The sequence below is a fragment of the Lissotriton helveticus genome, chromosome 1_1, assembly GCF_964261635.1.
Source record: "Lissotriton helveticus chromosome 1_1, aLisHel1.1, whole genome shotgun sequence".
NCBI lineage: Eukaryota > Metazoa > Chordata > Amphibia > Caudata > Salamandridae > Lissotriton > Lissotriton helveticus.
In genome coordinates this window covers 1,696,718,011-1,696,741,734 of record NC_136057.1, presented here as the reverse complement: position 1 = coordinate 1,696,741,734, position 23,724 = coordinate 1,696,718,011, and the positions used below count along the sequence as shown (strand labels likewise).

The window sequence follows — 23,724 nt, the reverse complement described above, 5'->3', positions numbered from 1 at the left end:
TGAAGCAGCGCCGGCTACGCACAGGTAATGATCAACAAACCGCACCAGCGGAGTACAACAGCACCAGGAGAGGCAAGAACCCGCAAAGAGAGTCCAATCTTCCCAGCGAAAGACAGAGCTATGCAATAGCTACAAGTACGCCACATGGGGTATGACATGTCTCAAGAAAATTATGGGAACCACCCTTAAGGAAGAAATCCAGCATCAGAAAACAAACTATAAACCTACAGCCAAAACCACAGAAGACTTAGAAAGCAGCAAAAAATATACTCTTGCCAAGAAAAAAAAGGGGGGGGTTTGAACCAGCAGCTAACTAAAGAAGCGGGCCAACCAAGGGACCTCGAAGGCACAACAACCCTCACAGAAAGTGTAATGGCCACTCCAAACACAAAAGTCCAGGAGCAGGTGGGATAACACCTCCCATCAAGTCCCGGAGGATCAAGAAACCAGCCTAAAGAGGAGAAGGATGGAGGCCCGCAAAAAGACGCTGAATGGCGGAGTCTGCATGAGTATTAAACAGAAGGATCCCGTCAAAGGGCAGATCAACCAAACGTTCTCTAACATTTTTGGGAAAAACGGCATCACGCAGCCAAGCATGGCGACGGAGAGCCACAGAGGTAGCCATAGCACGGCCGAGAGCATCTGCGACATCCAAGGCTGCACGAAGAATAAACGCGGCCAATTCCCTACCATCCAACACATCAGCACGGGCACCCTCATGGGAGACATGAGAAAGAAGGGACTCAACAGAGTCCCACAGGCTGGAGGTGGCCCTGGTCAACACACACCAAGTGTTAAGTGCCCGCAAGGCAAGGCTGGAAGAAGCGAAGACATTACGCCCCTATGAATCCAACCACTGGGCCTCCCGATACAAAGGAAACAACACCACAGGCAAACACGGAAAGGCATTCCGCAGAAGAGAGCCTTGAGTAGAAGGGTTGAAGGAAAGACAGACAGGGTCATGCGGAACGGGACGGTGGCGGTGCACGAGCGCCTGGGGCACCTGATCGCCTGTGGCAGGATGCCCCCAAGCCCCCATAAGAGAATTGTGGAGTGACGCTTCAAAAGGAAGGAACAACTCCCGTCCACCAGAGCCCTGGTGGAGAACTTCCAAAAGGTTGTCCGTAGGAAACGGAGTGACAGGTTCACCCATCCGCAGGATACCGGCGGCTGTGGAAATAGCCTGTACAAAGGCAACGTTGACCTCAGTAGGGCGCCGCGGAGGGGAAAGTAATTCCTCTGTGGGCGAGGGCTGCAGGCTGAGCCGTCCATCCCCAATTCCAGGGGGGAGCGGCCAGCCCCGGAATAGTGGAGGATCAACAGATGAATGGGGACCCTGAGGGGCCTCAGGGGAAGGTGGAGAGGCTAGCGAAAAAGCCAGCCGCGAGCCACGGAAAGAAGGGTACGAGGATTTAGGCCGTGGGGACGTCAAGGAGCCTTCCCTGGAAGATGCCTGTGAAAAGGGAACCATACGGCGCCCTGTCTCCGGGGAGGAACACACCAACAGATGAAAGACCTCTGGAGAAGAGGAGATGAATCCAGAATCTGACGCCGGGGCGCATGTTCCGAGGGGAGTTAGCGCCCACCGCGGAAGGAGAACAAGGCCTCGGAGACAAACTGAAGGACCGATCAGCCGGTGAGCCACGCCCTTGGGGTCGCGGCGAGAAACGATGTCGCAGACGAAACCGGCAGCTCCTTGCCTCCGAGGTAGGAGACGGACGCTGGGATGACACCTACCGGAACAGACGCACCAACAGCAACTTCATTCGACGCTCCCGCCGTGATTTAGGTTTAAGGTGCTGACAGGCGTCGCACTCCTCAGAGTCGTGGTGCTCACCCAGACACCACATGGAAATCGGGTGAGGGTCCGTCGCCGACATGGCACGTGCACAGGAAGTACACGTCTTGAAGCTCTAAGGCATTCGCACACTGTTCCAATAACGCCAAAGCGTGAAAAAGAAAAGAAGGCCTGAAAACAGGCCAGGACACAATCCGGATCCGCGTTGCATGCGGAAAAGAGAAAAAAACTGACGGAGGCGCGCCGGGGTGGGACTTATGTATCCTAGCTGACGTCACGGACAACGTCAGGGCGGAGTCACATGGTGCCGTCCCCCCGGCGCGTAGGGGTGCTGTGGCAGAAAAGTTTTCCGGATCCAGTGCCAGGCCTGGGGATAATTCTACGTTAAGGAATCTGAGGCTAGTAGTCTATCAGATTGACAGTTTGCTTTCTATTCATCAACAGTTTCGCGAAGCTCTTCCTGACAGGTCTCAAGGTGATGGCCATGATCTCCGGCCTGGCGACCAAGTAATGGTCAAAGTCAAAGTCTTACAGAGGTCGAATAGGCTGGAACCGAGTTGGCGCGGCCCGGAACAAGTGCTTCTGGCGACCAGCACTGCAGTCAGAGATACCAATAGGAAAGCCTGGGTTCACTCCACCCACTGTAAGAGAGTGCCATCTGCCCTGGTGCCATATCACCTGAAGAACCTTAGGAAGTCTTCCAGGACCACACGATCCCTGGTGCATCTCGATATCAGCTGCGACCCCGGAGAGAAACTGCATTGCCGAAAAAGACTGGTTGAGCAACCGTCCTGGGTTAGTGAGAGACTCAGACGAAAAGGGGGAGGGGATCGTTTTCTTAGTGACACCCATCTTAACTCTCAGTGAAGAAACCAACGGCTGCCCAGGACTTTAGAGCTCCATCTACTTTGTTGTTTCAATGTCGAGATAAATATGCCTATGGAAAAGATATCGACTACTGCGAGAATCTGCGACAAGAAGACAATGTTCATTGCTGGGTTTATTTTCATCGTGATTATTATGGCAGTAATAACTTGGGTTGTAGAGGAAGTGGCTCCTGCTCCACAGACGCTGAAAGCCACTACTCCAGCCCCCATTGAGCACCATTATTTCGCACTTCCCTATCATGAGCAGCAGCATAGAATGTCCTATCTCAATAAAACGTTCATTCAGATGTTGCATCACACCCATAATGCTATGAACGTCACCAACTGTTGGGTATGTGGAATGATGCCAGCTCATCAGAAAAAGGGAGGAACACCTTTTATTCCTCTCCCTTTCTCAGACAATGGTTCTTGACAAGCCTGGTTCGCACTTTTGTGGGCTTCTGAGGTTGCTAATATTACTGACGCTGGTGTAGGGAGACTGAATTTTTATCTTAATAAAGTGTGCTATCCTGATGAGGAAGGAGATCCACAGGCTAATGCAACTGCATGGGAAATGGAGGAGTATCGCTGAGGAAACTCCTCTATGCGCTATGTTTTCCCAAACACTCGAACATCCAAGGGTAATGGACCTCCTGTTATAGCTGTTACTAGAGCCTGAGCAGACTTATGCGTGAACAGTGTTGGAAGAATTCCAGTGAGGAAAAGCGACTGTACTTTGGTGTTGAATATTAGTGGGGTAAACAACAGCAGTTTTACGTCCTCACGTAATACCTATTTTATATGCGGGAATAAAGGATACTACCATCTGCCCATTGGATGGTCAGGAACTTGCTATGTGTCCTTTTTGTTACCACCTGTGTTTTTGGCTCCTGTATCCTTTCATAAAGACTATACACTGTATAATGACATTTCCAAGAACCGATATAAGACGACAATAAATCATGATGAGGTGGATCAGACTGACACTGCACTGCAGCAATATGTTGACTTTAATTTGGGATTGTTCTTCTTTGTTGGTGCCGCTTTGCACAGTAGGAAAATCAGACGCTTGACACATGTTGTAGAGGCTGTGACCAACCAGACAGCTAAGGCACTTGAAAACATCACAGAAGAACTGCAAATTGCAAGGATTGTGTCGCTCCAAAATCGAATGGTCCTTGATGTTGTATTGTCTGATCGAGGTGGTGCATGTCGCATCATCGGGAGCAGTTGTTGTGTTTACATCCCTGATCACGCCCCTTCTGTTTTTGATGCAATCTCTAAACTGCATAAAATCGCTGTTGAGATTCACCCTGATACTAGAACATGGACTTTAGCCGGTTGGCTGTGGACACTATTTGTTACTTGGGGCTGGACACTGTTGACAGTACTATGTATATTCTTTGCGATCCTACTATTATGTTGCTTATGTCTACAATGTGGTCCAATCTTTTGCTCCCTTTGTATCACTGCTTGTATACCTACCAAACGCAAAGTTAAGAATGTGAACACCCAATATATATTAGATCAAGACGTTAATCAAATGATGCAAATTGACATACAAGATGTTTTCTTTGTTCCTTCTAGAGCATAAAAGTCTTCAGCTAATGCCAAAAGCGTTGTCTGTGGAAACTGGCAGAGATCGCTGTTAGCATGAGCTCAAGCCATTTTGTTTGTAGCAGCTATTTTAGTTAGCCATGTGCTCGCCACGTGCTCCTCCCATCCTCACTGTTGCCTGTCCTTGTATTTCGCTTGAGTCATCAACTATAATTAACTCTTTCATCACTGAGCCAGAACCTGCGCATGCTCAGAAAGACTTGTAGCTGTTGGAATGCAACTGTTACAAAGTTAACTGTCAGGCTATTTTAACTGATGTCAGCAGTTGTGTAGCTACTCCCACTTTGTTGAGTAAGCGATTCTCATGTACCCTTATATGTAGATGACTATTTGTGTGTAAACTTGTACTGCCTCTTTTTGAGCTTCCATGCTTACTCTGCAACTATCACAGTATACAAGCACCATGGTTTCTTTACTCCATGTGCTGCCTCATATATTGCCTGAGGGTTGTGTATCGACGTAGTTCCAATCATGAGGTTTTAATAAACTATTTGTTTAATATTACAGCTTCCGTGCCAATTTCTATTTTGTCAGTCTAAAGGAGAAGTGCGAAAAGAAGGGCAACACCTGCGCCAGTGGGCTCGGTAAGGCCCACCCCACAGGCAGAGTCCTCTTAGTTTTAGCATAGCATGTCTGGATGCATTGAACTATACATCTGGCAATCCCTGACTTGGGTAGGAAATTCCTTTGTGGGACTAAGAGAAAGCAACAAAAAGTTGTTGGGTCTTTCTAAATGGTCTGATTCTATCAACGTAATACACAAGGGCTCCTTTTATATCCCAAGTATGGAGAGCCCTTCCGCAACTGAATCAGGTTGTGGGGAAAGAAACAGTGCTCGACACTGCTGGCGGGTGGCACTTTTGATCAGCCAGTCATCCAGAAATGGAAAACGTGGATGCCCAGTGTGTGGCCACCACTACAAGGCACTTGATAAACACCCATGGAACAGTTGTGACCCCAAAGGTGAGACGTTTGAATTGGCAATGCTTTCCGCTGACTACAAAACTGAGATACCGGCGATGAGCCGGATGCATTGGTATGTAGAACTAGGCATCCTTGAATTCAAGTGCAGCCATAAAGACTCCTTGCTGGAGAAGCAAAATTACATCCTGAAGGATGACCATATGTAAATGTTCTGACAGAATGTATTCGTTTAGGGGCCTGAGCACCAGAATGGCTCTGAGTGAGCAGCCTTTATTGAGTATTAGGAAGAACTGTGAGTACACTCCTGTGTCTTGCTGATGGCAGGGGACGGGTTCTATAACCCCTTTGAGAAGGAGCGCTTTGACCTACTTCTTAAGTAGCCTTTGGTGTTCTGGTGAGAGACTGTGCTTGTGAATTATGTCCATCACCTGTTGTTTTTGCATTTGTCACCTCGAGTGGGACGGGTATGCTCAGACATGAGTCCCGTGCTCTCCATGCCACTGGAATCAAGCTATCCAGGCTGAAAGCCCGAAACCGGTCCTTGGATGCTTGTTTCCAGTCCAGGGAGGACCTGGCTTGGCAGTTCGGGCTGGACTGTTCCCATGGGGCACAGGGTCAAGACTGATTTGCATATGGCTGGGTTCAAACTGGAATGGCATGGTGAGCAAAAAAACGATGGATTTAGGCCCAGATCTCTATACTGGGGTGAATGTATGACATTGTTCTGCATTCTGTCCATCACCTGTTGTTTTTGCATTTGTCACCTCGAGTGGGACGGGTATGCTCTGACATGAGTCCCGTGCTCTCCATGCCACTGGAATCAAGCTATCCAGGCTGATGAGGGCTGAAAGACCGAAACCGGTCCTCGGATGCTTGTTTCCAGTCCAGGGAGGACCTGGTTTGGCAGTTCGGGCTGGACTGTTCCCATGGGTCACAGGATCACGACTGATTTGCATATGGCTGGGTTCAAACTGGAATGGCATGGTGAGCAAAAAAACGATGGATTTAGGCCCAGATCTCTGTACGGGGGTGAATGTATGACATTGTTCTGCATTCTGTCCATCACCTGTTGTTTTTGCATGTGAATTATGGGAAGCATGTAAATGAGGTAGGAATGCTGGCTAAAAGATTAAGGGACAAAGTAGTGTATAATGATATTGCCAAAATTATCGACTTAAATGGTGTCTTGCAAGAAACTAAGGAGGGCGTTTTGGAAGCCTTCCAAGGATACTATCAATTCCTGTACAACTGCCCTGGGTCAGATTTCGGATCAGGGGATGACGGTGAATATCTAAAAGGCCTGGTGTCGAATGAATTGCAGGACACGCAAAAGATGATATTATCGGCACCCTTGGTTTGGGAAGAAGTCGAGTTGGCTTTATTAGGACTAGCTCAGGGAAAGGCTATGGGTCCTGATAGTATCCCACTCGAATTTTACCGAACCTTTAAGAATACGCTAAAAAATTAACTATTAGAAATTTGTCAACAAGCCTTTCTTGGCAATGCTCCTGACTCCTGGTCCCAAGCAACGATTGTGGTTTTTAAAAAGAAAAGGAAGAAAGATACTGTCATGATATCTTATAGGCCCATTTCGCTACTAAACTCAGACAGTAAGATATACTCAAAGTTAATTGCGAATAGATTGAATGACTTAATGCCAGGGCTGGTTTCACTAAGACAACATGGCTTCATTCAACACAGATATACTACAGATCATGTCAAAAGGATTATATCCATGCTGGACTGGTCGCAAGGTACTAATTCCCCTGTTGGCGTGGCCCTGTTGGATGCTGAGAAAGCATTCGACAGGGTCTCGTGGATGTTTTTGTGGTCAGTCCTGGCATGGAAGGGGTTTCCGCTGGAATTTATTACGGCCATACAGACTTTATACCGCCAGCCATCGGCTACTATTCGTATTTCGGGTAGGCTGTCAGGTAATATTGCGATAGCAAGGGGGACGAGGCAAGTTTGCCCCTGTTCCCCCTTGCTATTCGCTCTTTATATTGAACCCTTTATAATTACTTTGGAGAAAAACCCTGCAATAAAACCGGTTGAGATAAATAATGTGGCGTATAAAGTATTTGCCTATGCAGATGACATTGCTGTGGTTACGTCTGATGTTAGTAATGCCTTACCTGGGATCATAGACGCAGCTGAGGTATTTGGAAGTCTCTCGGGCTATAAATTAAACGTCTCTAAGACACAACTGATTCACTCAGAGGCTGGCCGACCAGCTGATATCAATTTTGAAGTAGATGCAACCAATCTAGGCATCAAAATATCACCTAAAGTTGAGGATATTATTTCCTTGAATTAGGACCCAATAATTGTCTCTTCTAACAAGACATTGGAAAGGCTTAACAACTTACATTTATCTCTTTATGGGCGTACTGTTTTAAAAATGCTTCTTTTCCCTACATTTTTGTATTTATTTCGGGCCATCCCTTTACTTATCTCAGCCTCCTTCTTTTCCCATATTGAGAGAATGTGCTCGAGGTTTTTAAGGAGCTACTCCCGCTCAAGGAGAGCTCTTAAATGGTGTATGCTACCTAGATCCAGGGGAGGTTGGGGTGTACCCAATTTCCGTTTATATCATTGGATAGCCATATTACAGCACATGGGGGTTTTAATTTTGCAGGATGATCCTACAGAAGATTTTGCAGCGCCCTCTATCTATGAGATGTTATTGGGTACAGAGGCAAGTCAATGTTTAAACCGATTAATTGAACCCAGTTACTATAAGAAAATAAAATTTAAAGTTGTTTGCACCGCTTATGAAATATGGAGAAAAACCAAAAAGAAATTTGGCATAAGTTCTAATTTGAATTTTTATACTTCATTCAAGAATTGCCCCTTTCTTCCAGAATATTTGGAGACCAGGTTATGGTCAGGTGGCAAAGTGTTGGAATTTGTCAAATTGGAGATTTGTTTCAGGGGAAGCAGCTAGTTCCTTTTGATTTTCTGCAGCAGAAATATAAATTACCCCGAATGGATTTTTTTAAATATCTCCAGATACGCAGCTTCCTCAAGCAAAAAATATCTCAAAATTTGATTATATTGAAAAGGGTAGACATTTTTGAAGCAATTAAACGAAGATCAAAAATGGGACCGCTATATCAGATGTTTATTGAAAAGGTGGAAGATGACCTCGTGGTTTGGGAGGTAAAATGGCAAAATAAATTGGAGATCGAACGAATTAATTTAGAGAATCATTGAGCTTGCCATACAAGTTCTATATAACGGCCCCTTAAAGAGTCAACATTTCATGTCTATCTTTGACCTATATTACACACCGAGAAAACTTGCCAAGTGGAAGTCTACAAGGGGGAATCAGTGCAACCGTTGTGGGCTATATGCTGCGGATGCACCCCATATGTGTTTTTTTTGCCCCACACTTTCTCAGTTTATTAAAGAAGTAGAGTACTTTTTGACACATAGCCTAGGTATTCGACAACAACTGTCGGCTGAACTGGTGATTTTTGGTTGTCAAGAAAGCTCGGCTAGCTCTCGGTCGGAGGCTGAAGAAGGGTTTTTGTTTATTTGTATGTCTATTTTCCGTTTATGCATTACGTCCCAATGGCTGGATGTTGAACCACCAACTTTTATCAACTGGCAATCAAGATTATTGTCCATTTATCATCTTGAGATTTCAGTTTACAAAACAAAGGGCGCTAGAAAGAAAATTCAAGATTTAAAATTGTGGTCTCCTATTGCTAACTGGATATGAATTTATGATATACGATGAATTGATGAATTATGAATCAGTGATGGTATACAATGTTTATCTGTCAATACGTGGAAAAAATGGAAAATGTATTATGATTGCCTATATGTCATTGTTTTTGTCTTGTCTGCATGCTGACATAAACGCTTAATAAAAACAAGCAAAAAAATAAATAAATAAATAAACCAAAACCCTTACTCCCTCCATAGTGATTCAAGGCCAGCATGGAAGAAACACCAGTGTGGGCTGGACGAGCATTAAACCTGTATACAGAATTCATGGTCCTGTCATCGTCCTACTAAAGGTTCCCGTAAGTGGGAACCTGAAGAGGCTCGTAGGTTAGTTACAGAGGTTCTTTCTAGTATGAAAAATAACTGAATACATTATTTGTGTAGTTGTGTAGTTTACTTTGGATAACAGCTGTTGAAAACATGGTTTTCACCTCACTTCACATCTAACAGAGATAGTATTGTAGGAATCAGAAATACAACGGATCTTTCTCACATGATTTTTGTTTAAAAAATATTGCTTTTACAAGTGGAAGCTGCAAACTACAAGGTATAATCATTCCCCATGAGGTCACCCTGAAGAGTAAGGACTGCTGGTTAATACTGGCCAAAGCAGAGTTGGTACTGGTGAACCAATGTTGAGAGGATATGTTTTTACTGAACAAAAAACAAAAGGCATTCATTCTCCAGTACTGTATTCGTATGATATAGTAGAGCTTGTTTGTCCTCATAATAAGCGCAGAAAACTGTATATCAAATAACATACCTCAGTTGCTTCTGCCTCCCTTTGACTGGCGTTTCTCTCAGTTTTGTCCATGAGAAAAGAGAGACTTGGGACGCCATCAGTTAGATCCATTTTCGATTCAATTGGGTGAAAAGGGTCTAGTATCCCTTCTGCTGTGCCACCTTTGGAGTCTGGAGACCCACCACCACTGCTTTGGAACGAGACTTCTCGGTTGCACCTCCAAAAGGCACTGGGCAAAGGTTCCGACAGATTCTCCACTCGTGAACACATTGTCACCCTATCATACTGACTGACCACTTGGCCATTGAAGTGTTTACTAGTATCCCAGTCCCTTGCATGCTCTGTCCTTGTATGTCCACCCTGGTTAGGATGCTTTAAGGCATTCTGGGGGTGTAATTCATTCTCGGAAGGCCTGATGATGGGAGTTGGCTGCCTGTCCTCAATAGGAGGAGTTTGGTCAGGCATTTCCCCATTCATCTCTTCAGTCGTGTCTCCCACCTCAGTTGATCTTCTGCTTTTCTTAGATGGAGGTCTGACCGCCTCAGAACTTTGATTCTCCGATTCTATCGGTTCCTCTGTGTTTAGGCAGCCTCGGTCACACAACTGAACTGGCCCCACTGTCCGATCAATAGCATAGTTGAGGCTATCATGGGATGGAAGAGAGTAATCCAATGGCTTGGAGGCAGGGCTGTAGTCTAAGGCACTTGAGGCATTCCCTGTCGGGGAAGGGTTGTGATGCGAGAGGCAAGACATCAGATCTTGAACTTTTCTGGAAGCATCCGTGCAAAAGGGAGAAAAGGCGGGAGTCGGCGGGTGGTTTTTTTCTGACAAGTTCTGCTCTGAAGAATGCTGGCTCACTGAGGGGCTGGGAGAAGATGAGGCACTGGTTCCTTCAGTCTGTTGAGAGGGGTGACCTTGCTTTTCCAAGCCTGGACTGGAATTAAGCTGTAGGTTGGTGGAGAATAAAAGGAAGAGAAAACAAACCACAACTTTTAAAAACAATTTGTTTAAAAATAGGAAAATGGTTGATGAATCATCATCATCATTATTACCAAGGGTGCCTAAAGGTCTCAAGGACAGAAGGCTGTTCAATATGACAGAGTCAGAAAGGCCAGTGACCACAGCTAAGAAAAATCAGGTTTCTAATACACAATAGGAGCTCAGAGGGAAAAAGGAAAGGGTCGCCCTCCACTCAGAAAATGTCAAACAACAAAAGACCCAGTCCTCAGGCGTCAAAACATGTCAGTGACTCCAAAATGGGGCAGTTAATATATACTGCTACCTCTCAATCTCTTAAACATTTTATAAGGAGATATTGCACTGCACTCCCGCCCACGTTAAAAAAGTCCCGCCTGTTCGCCTTAACAGCAACACCGAACAACAACACTCGTGACCTAAATATGTTAGTCACACGTGTCCACACAGTCGTGTTGGACTAAATTCTCCTTAGAAAAAATGTGTGGGAGACAAGTGACGCCTCACGGAAACACCACCAACGGGGTAACTGGTATGAAATTTCCAGAAAGTGGAGTGGTGGCACATGAGTGCAGCCCTGATGAAACTGCTTAACGAGCTTTAGCAGTGTAACATGTCGGCACTGGCAATAGGTAATGGTAGGCATGAATAGCTACCAGCCTTTTTAGTCACCATAGCATAAGCAATTCCCTATAAATAAAGTTGGTTAAGGGGTCTTTATGCTTGGCTTTTAAGCACTTCTTTATGTTATGTGTTTGTCACCAGCAGATATTACTGCTATCCACTGTTTGTCACAATTCTTGTTGTTTGTTGTGGACACTTCTTTTCTTTCTTCTTTTTCTTTGAGAGGCAGGTGACGACCGATGATGAGACAGGGGCCTGTCTGGAAATTTCATACCAGTTACCCCGTTGGTGGTGTTTCCGTGAGGCGTCACTTGTCTCCCACACATTTTTTCTAAGGAGTATTTTCCCCATTCTGAACATCAGGTAAAAAGACTACAGCAGAATGTTTGGCAGAAGGGTCTTAGCATTCCTTATATATCTCTTCCTAGTATAGAAATGCAGCATTTAACTATGCTTCATAAGAAGTTGACTGCAGACCGTGCTAGACACTTAACCCTCACTATATGTCGTTGCCGTACCCTGAAGGTTTGCTACCTCAAAGTAAACTGCAATTCCAAAACGCAAACCAGGTAACTTAATTGCATATGTAAATTAAACAATAATCTAGTAGCTTTTAAAGGGACTGCTGATCAGAGGAGTTGAGATTATACGAAGAGGTCATGAGGAGCACTGCGAAGAAGCCACCAGTTTCAGAGAGTCTAGGAACTGGCTTGGCTATATCCACCCCAACTGTTTTACTTAGGATGTGGCAACATTACGCCTTTCCCTTTTTGATGTGATGGTGTGATAAGTGATTTACTTGAAACGCATGCAAATTATGGGAGGCTGTGAATCAAAGACGCAGTTAACCCCTTCGACGCTCATGACGAGCTGGGCTCGTCATGCAGTAGCCTCCTGCTACGCTCATGACGAGCCCAGCTCGTCATGAATAATGGTAATCATGATTTTCCAGCACAGGGGAAAAATCCCCATAGCATTCAAAAGGTTAATCTGCACCAATAAAGGCTCACAATGTAAACCTAGCTATTCAAATGACTTCAACTAGCTTTAAACATTGTTACTGTGCCTCTTGGGTATTGCTGTACTAACCTACACATCATTACAAAAACATTTAAAACAAACAAATAATAAATGTGTACTAAGGCAGGGGCTAGGTTTACTTTTTCACTGCTTCCTTCTCTTACTAAAACATATTTGAGTGTCGTTATAGCTCAGACCGCAAATCAAAGTGCTTATTTTGAGAAGCACAAGGTGGGTGGTAAGGGACCAGAGCAAAGCTCATAGGTAAGATGTCCACTTATGTTAAATAAACAGATCATATGATCATTGTCTTGTGGTTTTTAAATGCTCATTTCTTTGGGACCCTTGACAAAAGAATAGCATACCTGAAGATTCTGGAGAAGATAGGTCAGTGGGTTGGAGCTGTGTAAGTGCCCCAACAGCAGTGATTGCCCATGAAAGAGCTGCAAACCCAAAGGGCTCTGGAGGGCCGGAAGCAGCGGTTGCTGGTTCTGTAGCAGCGGGTTGGTCCCCAGCAAGGCTTGTAGGCTCCCCAATGTTGAGTTGCTGGCGTTAGTGTTCAGTGCTGAAAGATCCCCTACAAGTCAGACAGAACAGAATCAAAATAAAAATGTGCACATCTCAGAGGCACAATTACTCATTCATCATAAATTATACAAAATGACATTGTCAAATGTGAGGGAGTTGCTACTTCTAGCCTATGTCTGTCAACATTTAGGCTGCTTTAGAGAGCTCAGCAAAAGACACAAGATCACAAACATAGGTTCTATCTCTCAGAAACTTTCAAGTTGGTGGCTGAATACTATAAGCACTTTTGTTGGACTTATTTTCAGAGTTTCTACTCGGTGGAAGGTGTATTTCTGTGATGATTTGAAGGGCTGCTAAGTGTGGTCTGTTGGTGTTATAACAGCTAATAAACTAACTATTTGTATCTTTGCATCTAGCCTCAACTTCCCAGATTAATTAAGAATAGGAAAAAATGGGATAAAGGCATGTTGGTCAGAAGGAGGCTTCAGGGTTAAAGAAACGTTATTAGTAGGCTGGCCCTATATGACTAAGCCACTCAATGTGATATCAATTTTAAAAACAATTGTGTAAGTCTAAAACAAATTGTAACATTTTTTAAAAGTATTCTAGGAAGGTTGTGAAAGTCCCTGCTTTCCTAGCGGACTCCTGGAAAACTTGTAAATGTCCATTTACTTCAGTGATGTGTATTTGAGGTCGTCATCTAGAAGATCGATGAGGTTTAAAATGACTGTACTGTCCTGTGTTCTAATGTCCATAATTCCTTGCCTGTTGCACAGAGAACATATCTGTCCCACTGTGTTGCATAGCATTTTGTGTGCTTGCTCTGCTGGCTTCTCTTAGACCTCCAATATCCGAGCTTCTCTGTGGTAGACCCAGATGTCCGAATTCTAAGTCTGGAGGAGAAGCCACTAGGTTAAGCCTAACAGGCTCTCCGTGGCAGACTTTCTTCTGCATTGTCAGCAGGTTTTGTGAGGCGTATAGCTTTATTATAGCTCCCTTTAGGATCTCCACAAAGTCTGAGAAACACTTCTGTCTTGCCCACTCTCGTGCACCATGGGCGATTACTTGCACTTGTTTATCAGCAATAGGATTAGAGGTACAAGGCAAGCGTTTATGAAAATGTCCCTGACTAGCCTATTGATAGGACATTCCAGTCATAGATGGTGTGGGTACCTGGACACAAAGTCATGGCATTTTGCATTTTCTGTTGCTGTGGATATGTCCATATCTTGTGTACCCCATTTGCGAAACACCCTTGCAGTACCCGGTATTTAAGCTCCAATTCGTGCAGGGCACTTATTTGCCTACTCAGCCTGCCTGCCTCTAGCGTTTGTACTGCTGGTTGGGGTAAATGTCACTTGTGTTATGTGTCTCTGTAAGGCCCATCCCTAAAGTTCCCTGCTTTCACTTGTACTTGGGTGTTAAAGCTTTTAGGGGGCCAGGAAGACAGACTTGAGTTCCCACACATTTATGTAAGTCAAAGAATGCTTTATTCGACCGTTTGTGTCATAAAAGCGTTACAGATAAATGGTTAAAAACAATCACAAAAAAGTTAAAAGCTTGAGTAAAAACACTTTATGCAACATATCAAGATAGGCATCAGAAATCCCGAACAATACAGTACAGTGGTTCATGATAAAACACACATAATTTTAGTCCGAATACTCGATCGTAATTGGAAACAACTTAGTTTCATTTTCCAGCCGTAAATATTTGTTAACGGATACACCACATCCACCTTAAAATGTTGCCATTGGAACAGCGTACTTGGGTGATGGGTCTGTGCAGAGCTGTGCTGCGTAATCTAGTGCCCATATTCCTACATATTTACACCAACCAGACCTTAATAGGCAGGGCAGACAAACAGCACATGTGCTAACGTTTCTACTTGATCTGTACATATTATACATTTATTGGTGCTTGTGTGCTTTACAGACACTTGAAGCTCAGGTTTCTCATTTGCACTCAAACCCCAGTGTGTGAAAGATGGAGTAGTTTCTTACCTGTAACTCCAGTTCTGTAGTAGGGGTATCTCTGTTATAGTCCTAATCTAGTGAATAGTCACGCCCATGTGCGTGGACCCCGGAGCAATCAGAAATAATCTCTTAAGCTGTCTTCATTGCAGTCCTGCATAGACACTTAAGAGAAAATTAAAGACAATAATGCAGCCTGTACCTACAAGGCTACACTGTCCAGTACTTCAGCTAGAAATGCCAAGGATATAACATCAATAACACATTTAACACAATCTGTCAAGTTTCACCCATAGAGAAACTTTCCTCCCCTCCCCAAATCCTTGGAATGATAGAGAGGTAGGAAGGGACAGACAAGTCTCCATAGGCTGCCATTATGTGTCTGGAAAAGGGATACCGTGCCTCTAAGGAACTCTCTGGAGACCCTCGGTATCCCAGCATGCTCAGCCCCTTCCTTTTACTTTCAGTTCTTTTTGAAGGTGCTTAAAGCAATGCCTGTAGCATACATCACAGTACCATTTTCTCCACCGGGGAGGAGGGCGGGCGCTTATGACTATAACAGATACCCCTACTACAGAACTGGAGTTACAGATAAGAAACTACTCCTTCTGTAGTAGGGGGATCTCTGTGTATAGTCATAATCTAGTGAATAGAATGGTAAGCCCATCCAAAAACAATCCGGCGGTGGAGAAATAAAGACAACACCACTATTGTGCGAACAGATTCCGCAGCGAAGCCTGCCCAACCTGAGCATCTGCTCTGGCATCCGAGTCCAGACAGTAGTGCTTAGCAAAGGTGTGGACCGACTTCCAAGTGGCCGCCCTGCAGATCTCTGCAATGGGAACATTTTGAAGCAAAGCTGTTGTAGCTGCTTTGCCCCTGGTAGAATGAGCCTTAGGCTTACCCCCTAAGGTCTTATTCGCTTTCTGATAACAGAGCTGGATACATGACACAATCCACCTAGAGATGGACTGTTTCGGAGTAGCCAGACCAGTCCTAACCGACCCATAGTTGACAAACAGCTGGTCGGACCTACGAATATCCTTGGTCTCATCCAGATAGAATTTCAACACTCTTCTGACATCCAGGGAATGTAGAGACCGTTCCGCTGGAGTGGAAGGATTCTGGAAAAATGTTGGTAAAATTATAGTCTGATTAACATGAAAATCAGAAATCACCTTGGGAAGGAACTTAGGGTAAGTACGCCTAACAACCTTAGCATCATGAAATACAGTATAAGGTTCCTGGCAACACAATGCCTGATTTTCACTCACCCTGCGGGCCGATGTAATGGCCACCAGGAATGCCGCCTTCCAAGACAGGTGCTGCAGTGAAGCCTTATGAATAGGCTCGAAAGGTTCCTTAATCAGCCTGGACAGCACCACATTCAGCTCCCATGAAGGCGAAGAAAGCCGAACAGGAGGGAACACCTTCTTCAACCCTTCCAAAAAATCCTTAATTACAGGAATCTGGAAGAAGGATGTCTGTGAAGGGCATTTTCTGTAAGCAGTCAATGTAGCCAGATGAACCTTAATGAATGGAAATTAAGGCCAGACTGAGCTAGATGCAGAAGGTACGGAAGGATAACATCCTCCTTGCAGGTCGTCGGATCATAGTTCTTCCACTTGTAAGCATAAGTGGTCCTAGTAGATGGCCTCTTAGTCTCCTTCAATATGTCCATGCAATCCTCAGGAAGATTCAAGTGGCCATATTGCACTATCTCAGGAGCCATGCCGCCAAACTCAACGATGAGAGGTTGGGGTGCACCATGTGCCCCCCGAAATTCGTGAGAAGGTCCGGCCGACACGACAGCCGCCAATGAGGCAGGATTGACCGGTGAAGCAGGTCCGTGAACCACCACTGCCTGGGCCATTCCGGAGCAATGAGGATCATCCGCGCCCGGGACTGGGCCAGCTTGATGAGCACTGCCGGAATCAGGGGAATGGGTGGAAAAGCGTACAGAAAGCTGCTCGACCAGCTGATCCATAACGCGTTCCCCAGGGTCCCCGGTTGGTAATACCTCGAGGCAAAGTCGCTGCATTTGCTGTTTTCGGCGATGGCGAACAGATCCATGTCTGGAGTGCCCCACATGGCGAAGATGTCATTGAGCACCTCGTCGTTTATGACCCACTCGTGGTTTTCTTGAAGCAACCTGCTGAGGGCGTCTGCCTGAACATTCTGCACACCGGGCAGATGAGTTGCAGTTATCGTTAGTCCTCTGGCTAGAAGTCAGTGCCAGATCGCCTGCGCCTCCTGTGACAGAGTGCGCGATCTTGAACCCCCCTGCTTGTTGAGGTAATACATCGTGGTCGTATTGTCCGTCTGCAAAATCAAGGAGTTGGTCTGGAAGGACGGACGATAGTCTGAGTCGGGATGTCCTTGTGGAAATGAACCCCTCTGAGGAGATTCTCTGCCGAGCACCACCATCTCAGGGATTGTTGGCCATGAAGACAAAACAGAATCCGGTCGTCCCAACACCCTTTCCTCTGGTCCCACTGGTCCTCCAAACATTCCTGTAGCGGCCTCATGTGTAGGCGCGCATGCGGAGTGAGCAAGATACAGAGGCCATCGATCCCAGTAGAGAAGACACCGTCCTCACTGTTGTAGATGGAGCAGCTATGAGAGCCTGAGCCTTCCGAAGGATGGATAAGTGTCTCTCCTCCGAAAGAGGCACGCTTGCCGACAGCGTATTGATGGAGGCTCCCAAGTACTGCAGGCACTGCACAGGAATCGGGACAGACTTGGACAGATTTATGTGCAACCCCACACTGTTCAACAGGACGGCCATCCTGTTGAAGTGCGACTGTGCTTCCTGGAAGGTGGAGGCTTTGATCAACCAGTCTTCCAGGTACGGGTAGACAAACACCTTGTTCTTTCTCAGGTGTGCTGCCACCACAGCCATGCATTTCGAAAAAGTCCTGGGTGCAGACTTTAGTCCAAACGGTAGTACGGTGTACTGATAGTGATTGGCGCCGACGAGGAAGCGCAGGAACTTCCGATGTTTCAGTGTAATGGGCACATGGAAGTACGCATCTTGCAGATCTATCGCACACAGCCAGTCTCCTCTCTGCAGCTGAGGATAAATCTGGTGCAAAGACAGCATTCGAAACTTTTCCCTGCGGATCCACTTGTTTGCTTGTCGCAAATCTAGAATGGGTCTGAACTCGTTCTTCTCCTTCTTCTGGACTAGGAAGAAGCGTGAGTAAAGGCCCTTTCCCCTTTGAGATAGAGGGATGCCTTCTATTGCCCTTTTTCTTAACAGGGTATCGGCCTCCGCCTGGAGCTCGCGCAGCCGGAACAGCGAGCTGACCGGTGGAATCGCTGGAGGCGGACTGGTGAACCGAAGACAGTATCCATTGCAAACAATATTCAGCACCCACTTGTCTTGAGTAATGTTTCTCCACGCTGCCAGGTAATGTTGGATGCTTCCCCTCACCGGAGCGGGTAACGGATGAGGGGGAAGAAGCACCTCAGGGCCTAGACCCAGCCAGGCATTTGGTCGCGGATGAGGCCTGCTGACCACCACGGCCCCTCTGGCACTATTGGAACGGGCGCCGCTGGAACTGCTGCTGCTGTTGTTGCTGCCCAGCCTGTCGACCTTGCCCTCTACCTTTCACCCCGTAGCGTCTTTGGAACGAGCGGAAGGTCTTCTTCTGTTCCTTCGGCTTCTCCAATCCGACAGCCGTCAATGTCACCACCTCCGCCTTCATGCGGGCCATCTCCTCGTCCGCATGTTTTCCAAAGAGGGTCTCACCCGAGAAGGGTAGATGGCAACTCTCTGCTGCGCCTCGGGCTTCAAGGACGTCAGACGCAGCCAGGCGTGGCGCCTCAGGTTGACCCCATGGCAGTATCTATGCGCTGCCAGGAGGGAGGAATCCGCAGCCGAACTGATCACCTGGTTGGAGACCATCAGTCCTTCATTAAGGATTTCTTGGAAATCCTCCCTGTTCTCCCGGGGAAGGAGTTCCAAGAACCGTGTAAGGGACTCCCAGAGGGACCGATCATAACGTCCCAACAAGGCTGAGGCACTTGCGGACTTCATAGATGTGGATGCTGTCCCGCAGACCTTCCTGCCTGCCGAATCCATTCAGCGGCTCTCCTTGTCAGGAGGCACTGTCGATGACGGGGTGGTGGCGTGTTGCTTCCTCGCCGCCGTCACAATTACTGAGTCCGGCGCAGGGTCCAAGCGAAGAAACGCAGGATCCGAGTCTGGGGCCCGATACTTCTTTTGCAGCCTGGAAGTCGTTGATTTCGTAACTGCCAGGGTGAGGAAGAGCTCCATGGCGGGTTCCACCAGCCCTGTTTCTTGTGCAGGGTCTCGAATATGACGGACGTCAAGGGCGTGGGCACCGTGAGTGTGATGCCCAGCTTCGCCGCACCGCGCAGCAACACCTCCTGGAAGGAGACAATGTCGTCGATCGGGGACACCCTCGTCCGAGGGGAGTCCAACAGGGTCGGCGAGTAGTCCCTGGCACTGGACGAATCCGTGTGGCGGGATCTAGACCTGTCCCTCCTAGGGCGCCGTCTGGACCTCGTAGACGAGCGACGGCGAATCCTGGATCTATCTCTCCGTCTTGAGCGAGACCTCGACCTCCGCGGCCTCGGACGTTCCGCGGGCCGGAAAGGAGGGCGCTGTGGCAGCCGAACCGGGAGCCTAGGTTGTGGAGGCCCCGAGGTAGCGAGGCCGACCTTGGCGGAGCCGGTGGAGGAGGACGGTGAAGAGGAACCAGAGGCGGTGGAGGAGTAGGAGGTTGTGGAGGAGGAGGTGGGGTACGCGGAGGAGGATCCACGGGCAAAGGAGGAGGTGTAGGAGACCTCGGTTTGGAGGGTGAGTAAACCTGAGAGTACTCCGAGCCTGGAGACTGTCCCACTCTCTTTTTCTCCTTCTTCTGTCCAGAGGGGGGCGATCTTGAGGCTCTACCCCTCGTAGAAGAGCGACGGCGCCGCCGCGACCGTGTGCTCGCTGAAGCCGAAGACTCCGTCCTGGTCCTAGAACGTCTAGGATTCCTCCTCGACGCTGAGCGTCCTTTCGACGTCGACGAGCGTCTCCTTGAAGTCGACGATCGTCTGCTCGGCGTCGATGGCCATCGCCTTGACGGCGTTTGTCTTCTTGACGACGGCGATCTCCTCGGCATTGACGACCTCCGTCTCGACGCCGATCTTCGTCTTGACACCGCTGACTTACGTGTCAACGTCGATGTCTTGACCCCTCTCGACGTCGATAATGGCTCGATGACGAGTCAGTCCTTCGACATCGACCTCGTCGGTGGTCTAGACGTCAGTCCCAACAAAATAGAAGGGGGTTCCCCAGTGGGTCGCGATATGTCGGCAGGTATAGGGAAGATAAATAGCAAAACAAGAACAGAAACCCTGCCGCCTTAATGAGACATGGTCCCGTAAAGGGATCCTATTTGTTTACAAAGAGCAACATTAGGTATAATCAGTCATACAAAGTGTTTATCTTCTGACTACATCAATGTTTAGAGTTTTAATCATTTTTATTTTCATAGTTATTTTTTTCACAAGTTCTTATAAAAAAGAGAGATTTAATACATACTAACATCCACATATGAATTGATAACATGTGGAGCTAATAACAAAACAAAGAAGTCCCATACATCATAACGTTCATAAGACATTCATGGCCACAATCATATCCCTAACAGCTGTGATTTCATAAAGCATTCACTCAAACATTCATACCACACTGTAAACATTCCATTGCATCAGTGGGAAACATCAGGTCACAGTATTCAATCAATTATTGACAAGGGTGAGCAAAGGGCACAACAGATGGCATTTGGGTCATAGATGGTAATGTTGATCCGGCCCGATGGGAAATTAACGTCGACGGCGCTTCGACCCAGAGCCCTGGGGAGACGGGGAACAGACTGTGGTCATTCCTTTCGACGCCGACGTCGAGGCCATCGACATCGACGGAGACCGGTGGCGTTTCTGGCCTTTTCCTTACTGGGGAGCCCCCCAGAGGCCGGCGCACGGGTAGAGGAAGGAGCCCCTTCATGCCCAGACCCACCTTGTCCTTGCTGCCTTCTCTGCTCCAAACCTTGGAGCCTGGTCTTCTCCCTGTCCTTCAGGGTCCTTTTAGGGAACAGTAGACAGATATCACACTCCTCAGGAACATGAGAAGAAGGCAGACACAGGATGCACACCCTGTGAGGATCTGATTTTGCCTTTCTCCTAGAGCACTCCGGGCATTTATCAAATAAGGCAGGCATATTTGATAAAAGTGCAGTCAAAACACTAGAGAACCTCCAGCAAAGATGAGAAAAGGCAAAAACACGTCGAGTGAACACACTCTAACACTTTAAAAGTGCAAAATTTGTAGAAAAAAACAAAAAAGGGAGAGCTCAATGCTCCAGGGTCCTGCTAGCAGGAGCCGGAAAAAAGAACTGAAAGTAAAATGAAGGGGCTGAGCATGCTGGGATACCGTGGGTCTCCAGAGAGTTCCTTAAAGGCATGGTATCCCTTTTCCAGACACATAATGGCAGCCTATGGAGGCTTCTCTGTCCCTTCCTTCCTCTCTATCATTCCAAGGATTTGGGTAGGGGAGGAAAGTTTCTCTATGGGTGAAACTTGACAGATTGTGTTAAATGTGTTATTGATGTTATATCCTTGGCATTTCAAGCTGAAGTACTGGACAGTGTAGCCTTGTAGGTACAGGCTGCATTATTGTCTTTAATTTTCCTTTAAGTGTCTATGCAGGACTGAATTTATTAACTGAAAGATTATTTTTGATTGCTCCGGGGTTCACGCACATGGGCGGGACTATTCACTAGATTATGACTACACACAGAGATCCCCTACTACAGAATCATGGCAATGGTCACTGAGGGAATTGTGAACTTGAAGAGTCTGCCTAAGCTGATTTTTCCATATTCCACCACTGCATCTCCTTCTTCCTTCCCTTTGTAACAACCTTTAGAGCCTCCAAACTCACAGTGGCCTGTGACAATTTGCTCTATACCCATTCTTGGATGGGGATCATGCCTAACCTGGTGTGTTGAAGGACGTTATCATGCCCTTTGGTCTCATTACAGCGCTCATTGCCAGAGACTACCCCTTCTGGTAGAGGTAAGTTTGCTCTGTCAATGACGGTGGTCATTTTGGTACTGGGAATGATTTTGATTCTTTCGAATTTAGTGTTGTGCCCACATAATTTCTTTTCTTGCTCGGAGACTGGGGATGAGGTTTCTGAAATGATGGTGCATCCAAGCTGGTAAAGTGTTATCATCACTGTCTGAATTTTTATCTGGCATTGTGCTTGCAAGCAATGGAGGGGGCAATATATTGCTCCAATCGGCCGCACTGTTGCTTGTCGCCGCATTGGCTGTCAATATCTTCACATTGCTAGTGTCAACATATTTTCAATCTTTTTCACCATTATTTATCCATCTTCAACTTTTACTCCAATCCATACACGGGTAATTATGCCATTTTCTATATTTCTGATGTTAATGCTGTGCCCATCCGGACCTCTTCGCATAAACATGACAAATGCAGGGGGTTCATCCAAAACAGCGTTTATTAAAACCAATGCATTTCGAGCATCAAGTGCTCTTCATCAGGGCACGCTGAAATTAATACAGAGATATATATTCATTATTACCATAAGTAGCATTTAATATATTAAGTCATGTTACAATTTAACATTTTTATAAACTCCCGTTTATCATAAATAACGATAAAACAGCCTTCTAGTTAGACAACATCTGAGTTTACCACTAATTGTGCATAATTTTGAACGAGTAAACATGAACTACATACTGACCCTACGGTGACTCATGTGCTCTCTGCATATCAAGCCTGTGCTGGCCATCATCCCTCGTGATACCTCTTAAATCGTACTGCTGTACCCCAACCTACAGGTTTCCTATTTACTTCCCTACTGCACTTGACACATTATTACAAAACCGGATTCCTCTTTGAACTGTCGCTCCACAGTGCGTTAACCTTTCATCCATTCTCCCGTCTGCAGCCTTACCCCCTTATCTGAAAACATCTGATATTCCGCTTTACTTTTTGCATGAAAACCTTCAAGCTGAAACACTAAAACAAACAAATGTTTCCGAATAATAACTTATACACTGAATGTTCTCTATGACTACGCATGCTGCTGACTCCTACAGGCGCACAATATAAAAGCAGCACCTGTGCTTGCAAGCTCACCTTTACCTGCTAGTCATTCAAATAGGGGAAATGCATGTATTCCCATTCTTTGCAAGCGAACGGCTACTACAGCCAAACACTTCATGAAGACCCAGAGTGCAAACTTTATCACAAATGACCTGATAATGTACCTTGTCTGAGGAACTACATGTGCCTGTGGTTAATTGGAATGTGCAAGTAGATGTCCTTGAGGTCCATGGTAGCCATGAAGACCTCATTCTTCAGAAATTGTATGATCTCTTGCAGCGTAATACATTTTAACCTCCGTGTCTTATGTGGTTGTATGTTGGAACGACGAGTTCCACAACGAGTACCCTAACAACAAGGTCGTTGCCACGACCTCGTCTAAACTACTATTTTCTTTCCTTTACCACGATTTTTCGTTGTAGAAGCGTGGATGTTAAAAAAAATGCATTCCAACAACTACCCCGATCCCCCAACCTCCCCCACCCTCTAAAAACTAACCCCAACCCCCTCCCCCCACAACTAAACATGATCCTCCTAAATACTAACACAACCCCCTTTTTTACTAATCCCAACCCCTGAAAACTAACCTCAAACCCCCAACCCCTGAACCCTAACCCCCCACCCCTTAAAAACTAATCCTGCAACCCTCAAAACTAACCCTAACCCCTCCACCTCTTAAAACTAATCCCAAACACCACATACCTCCTAAAAACTAACCCCAAACCCCACACCCTCTAAATACTAATCACAAACCCCTCTTGCCTGTTC

The 23,724-nt window shown here is 46.4% G+C and overlaps 1 protein-coding gene across 1 annotated transcript in view; it reads right to left on the bottom strand.

The window, feature by feature from the left end:
* Positions 1-23,724, bottom strand: part of LOC144831437 (methyl-CpG-binding domain protein 5-like) — a 339,083-nt gene that overhangs the window by 86,059 nt on the left and 229,300 nt on the right. Inside the window, exons 9-10 of the mRNA XM_078688993.1 lie at positions 12,667-12,878; positions 9,704-10,627 (exon numbers count right to left, since the gene is read on the bottom strand). Coding sequence (XP_078545119.1) covers positions 9,704-10,627; positions 12,667-12,878 — 1,136 coding nt within the window. The remainder of the gene's footprint in view (positions 1-9,703; positions 10,628-12,666; positions 12,879-23,724) is intronic.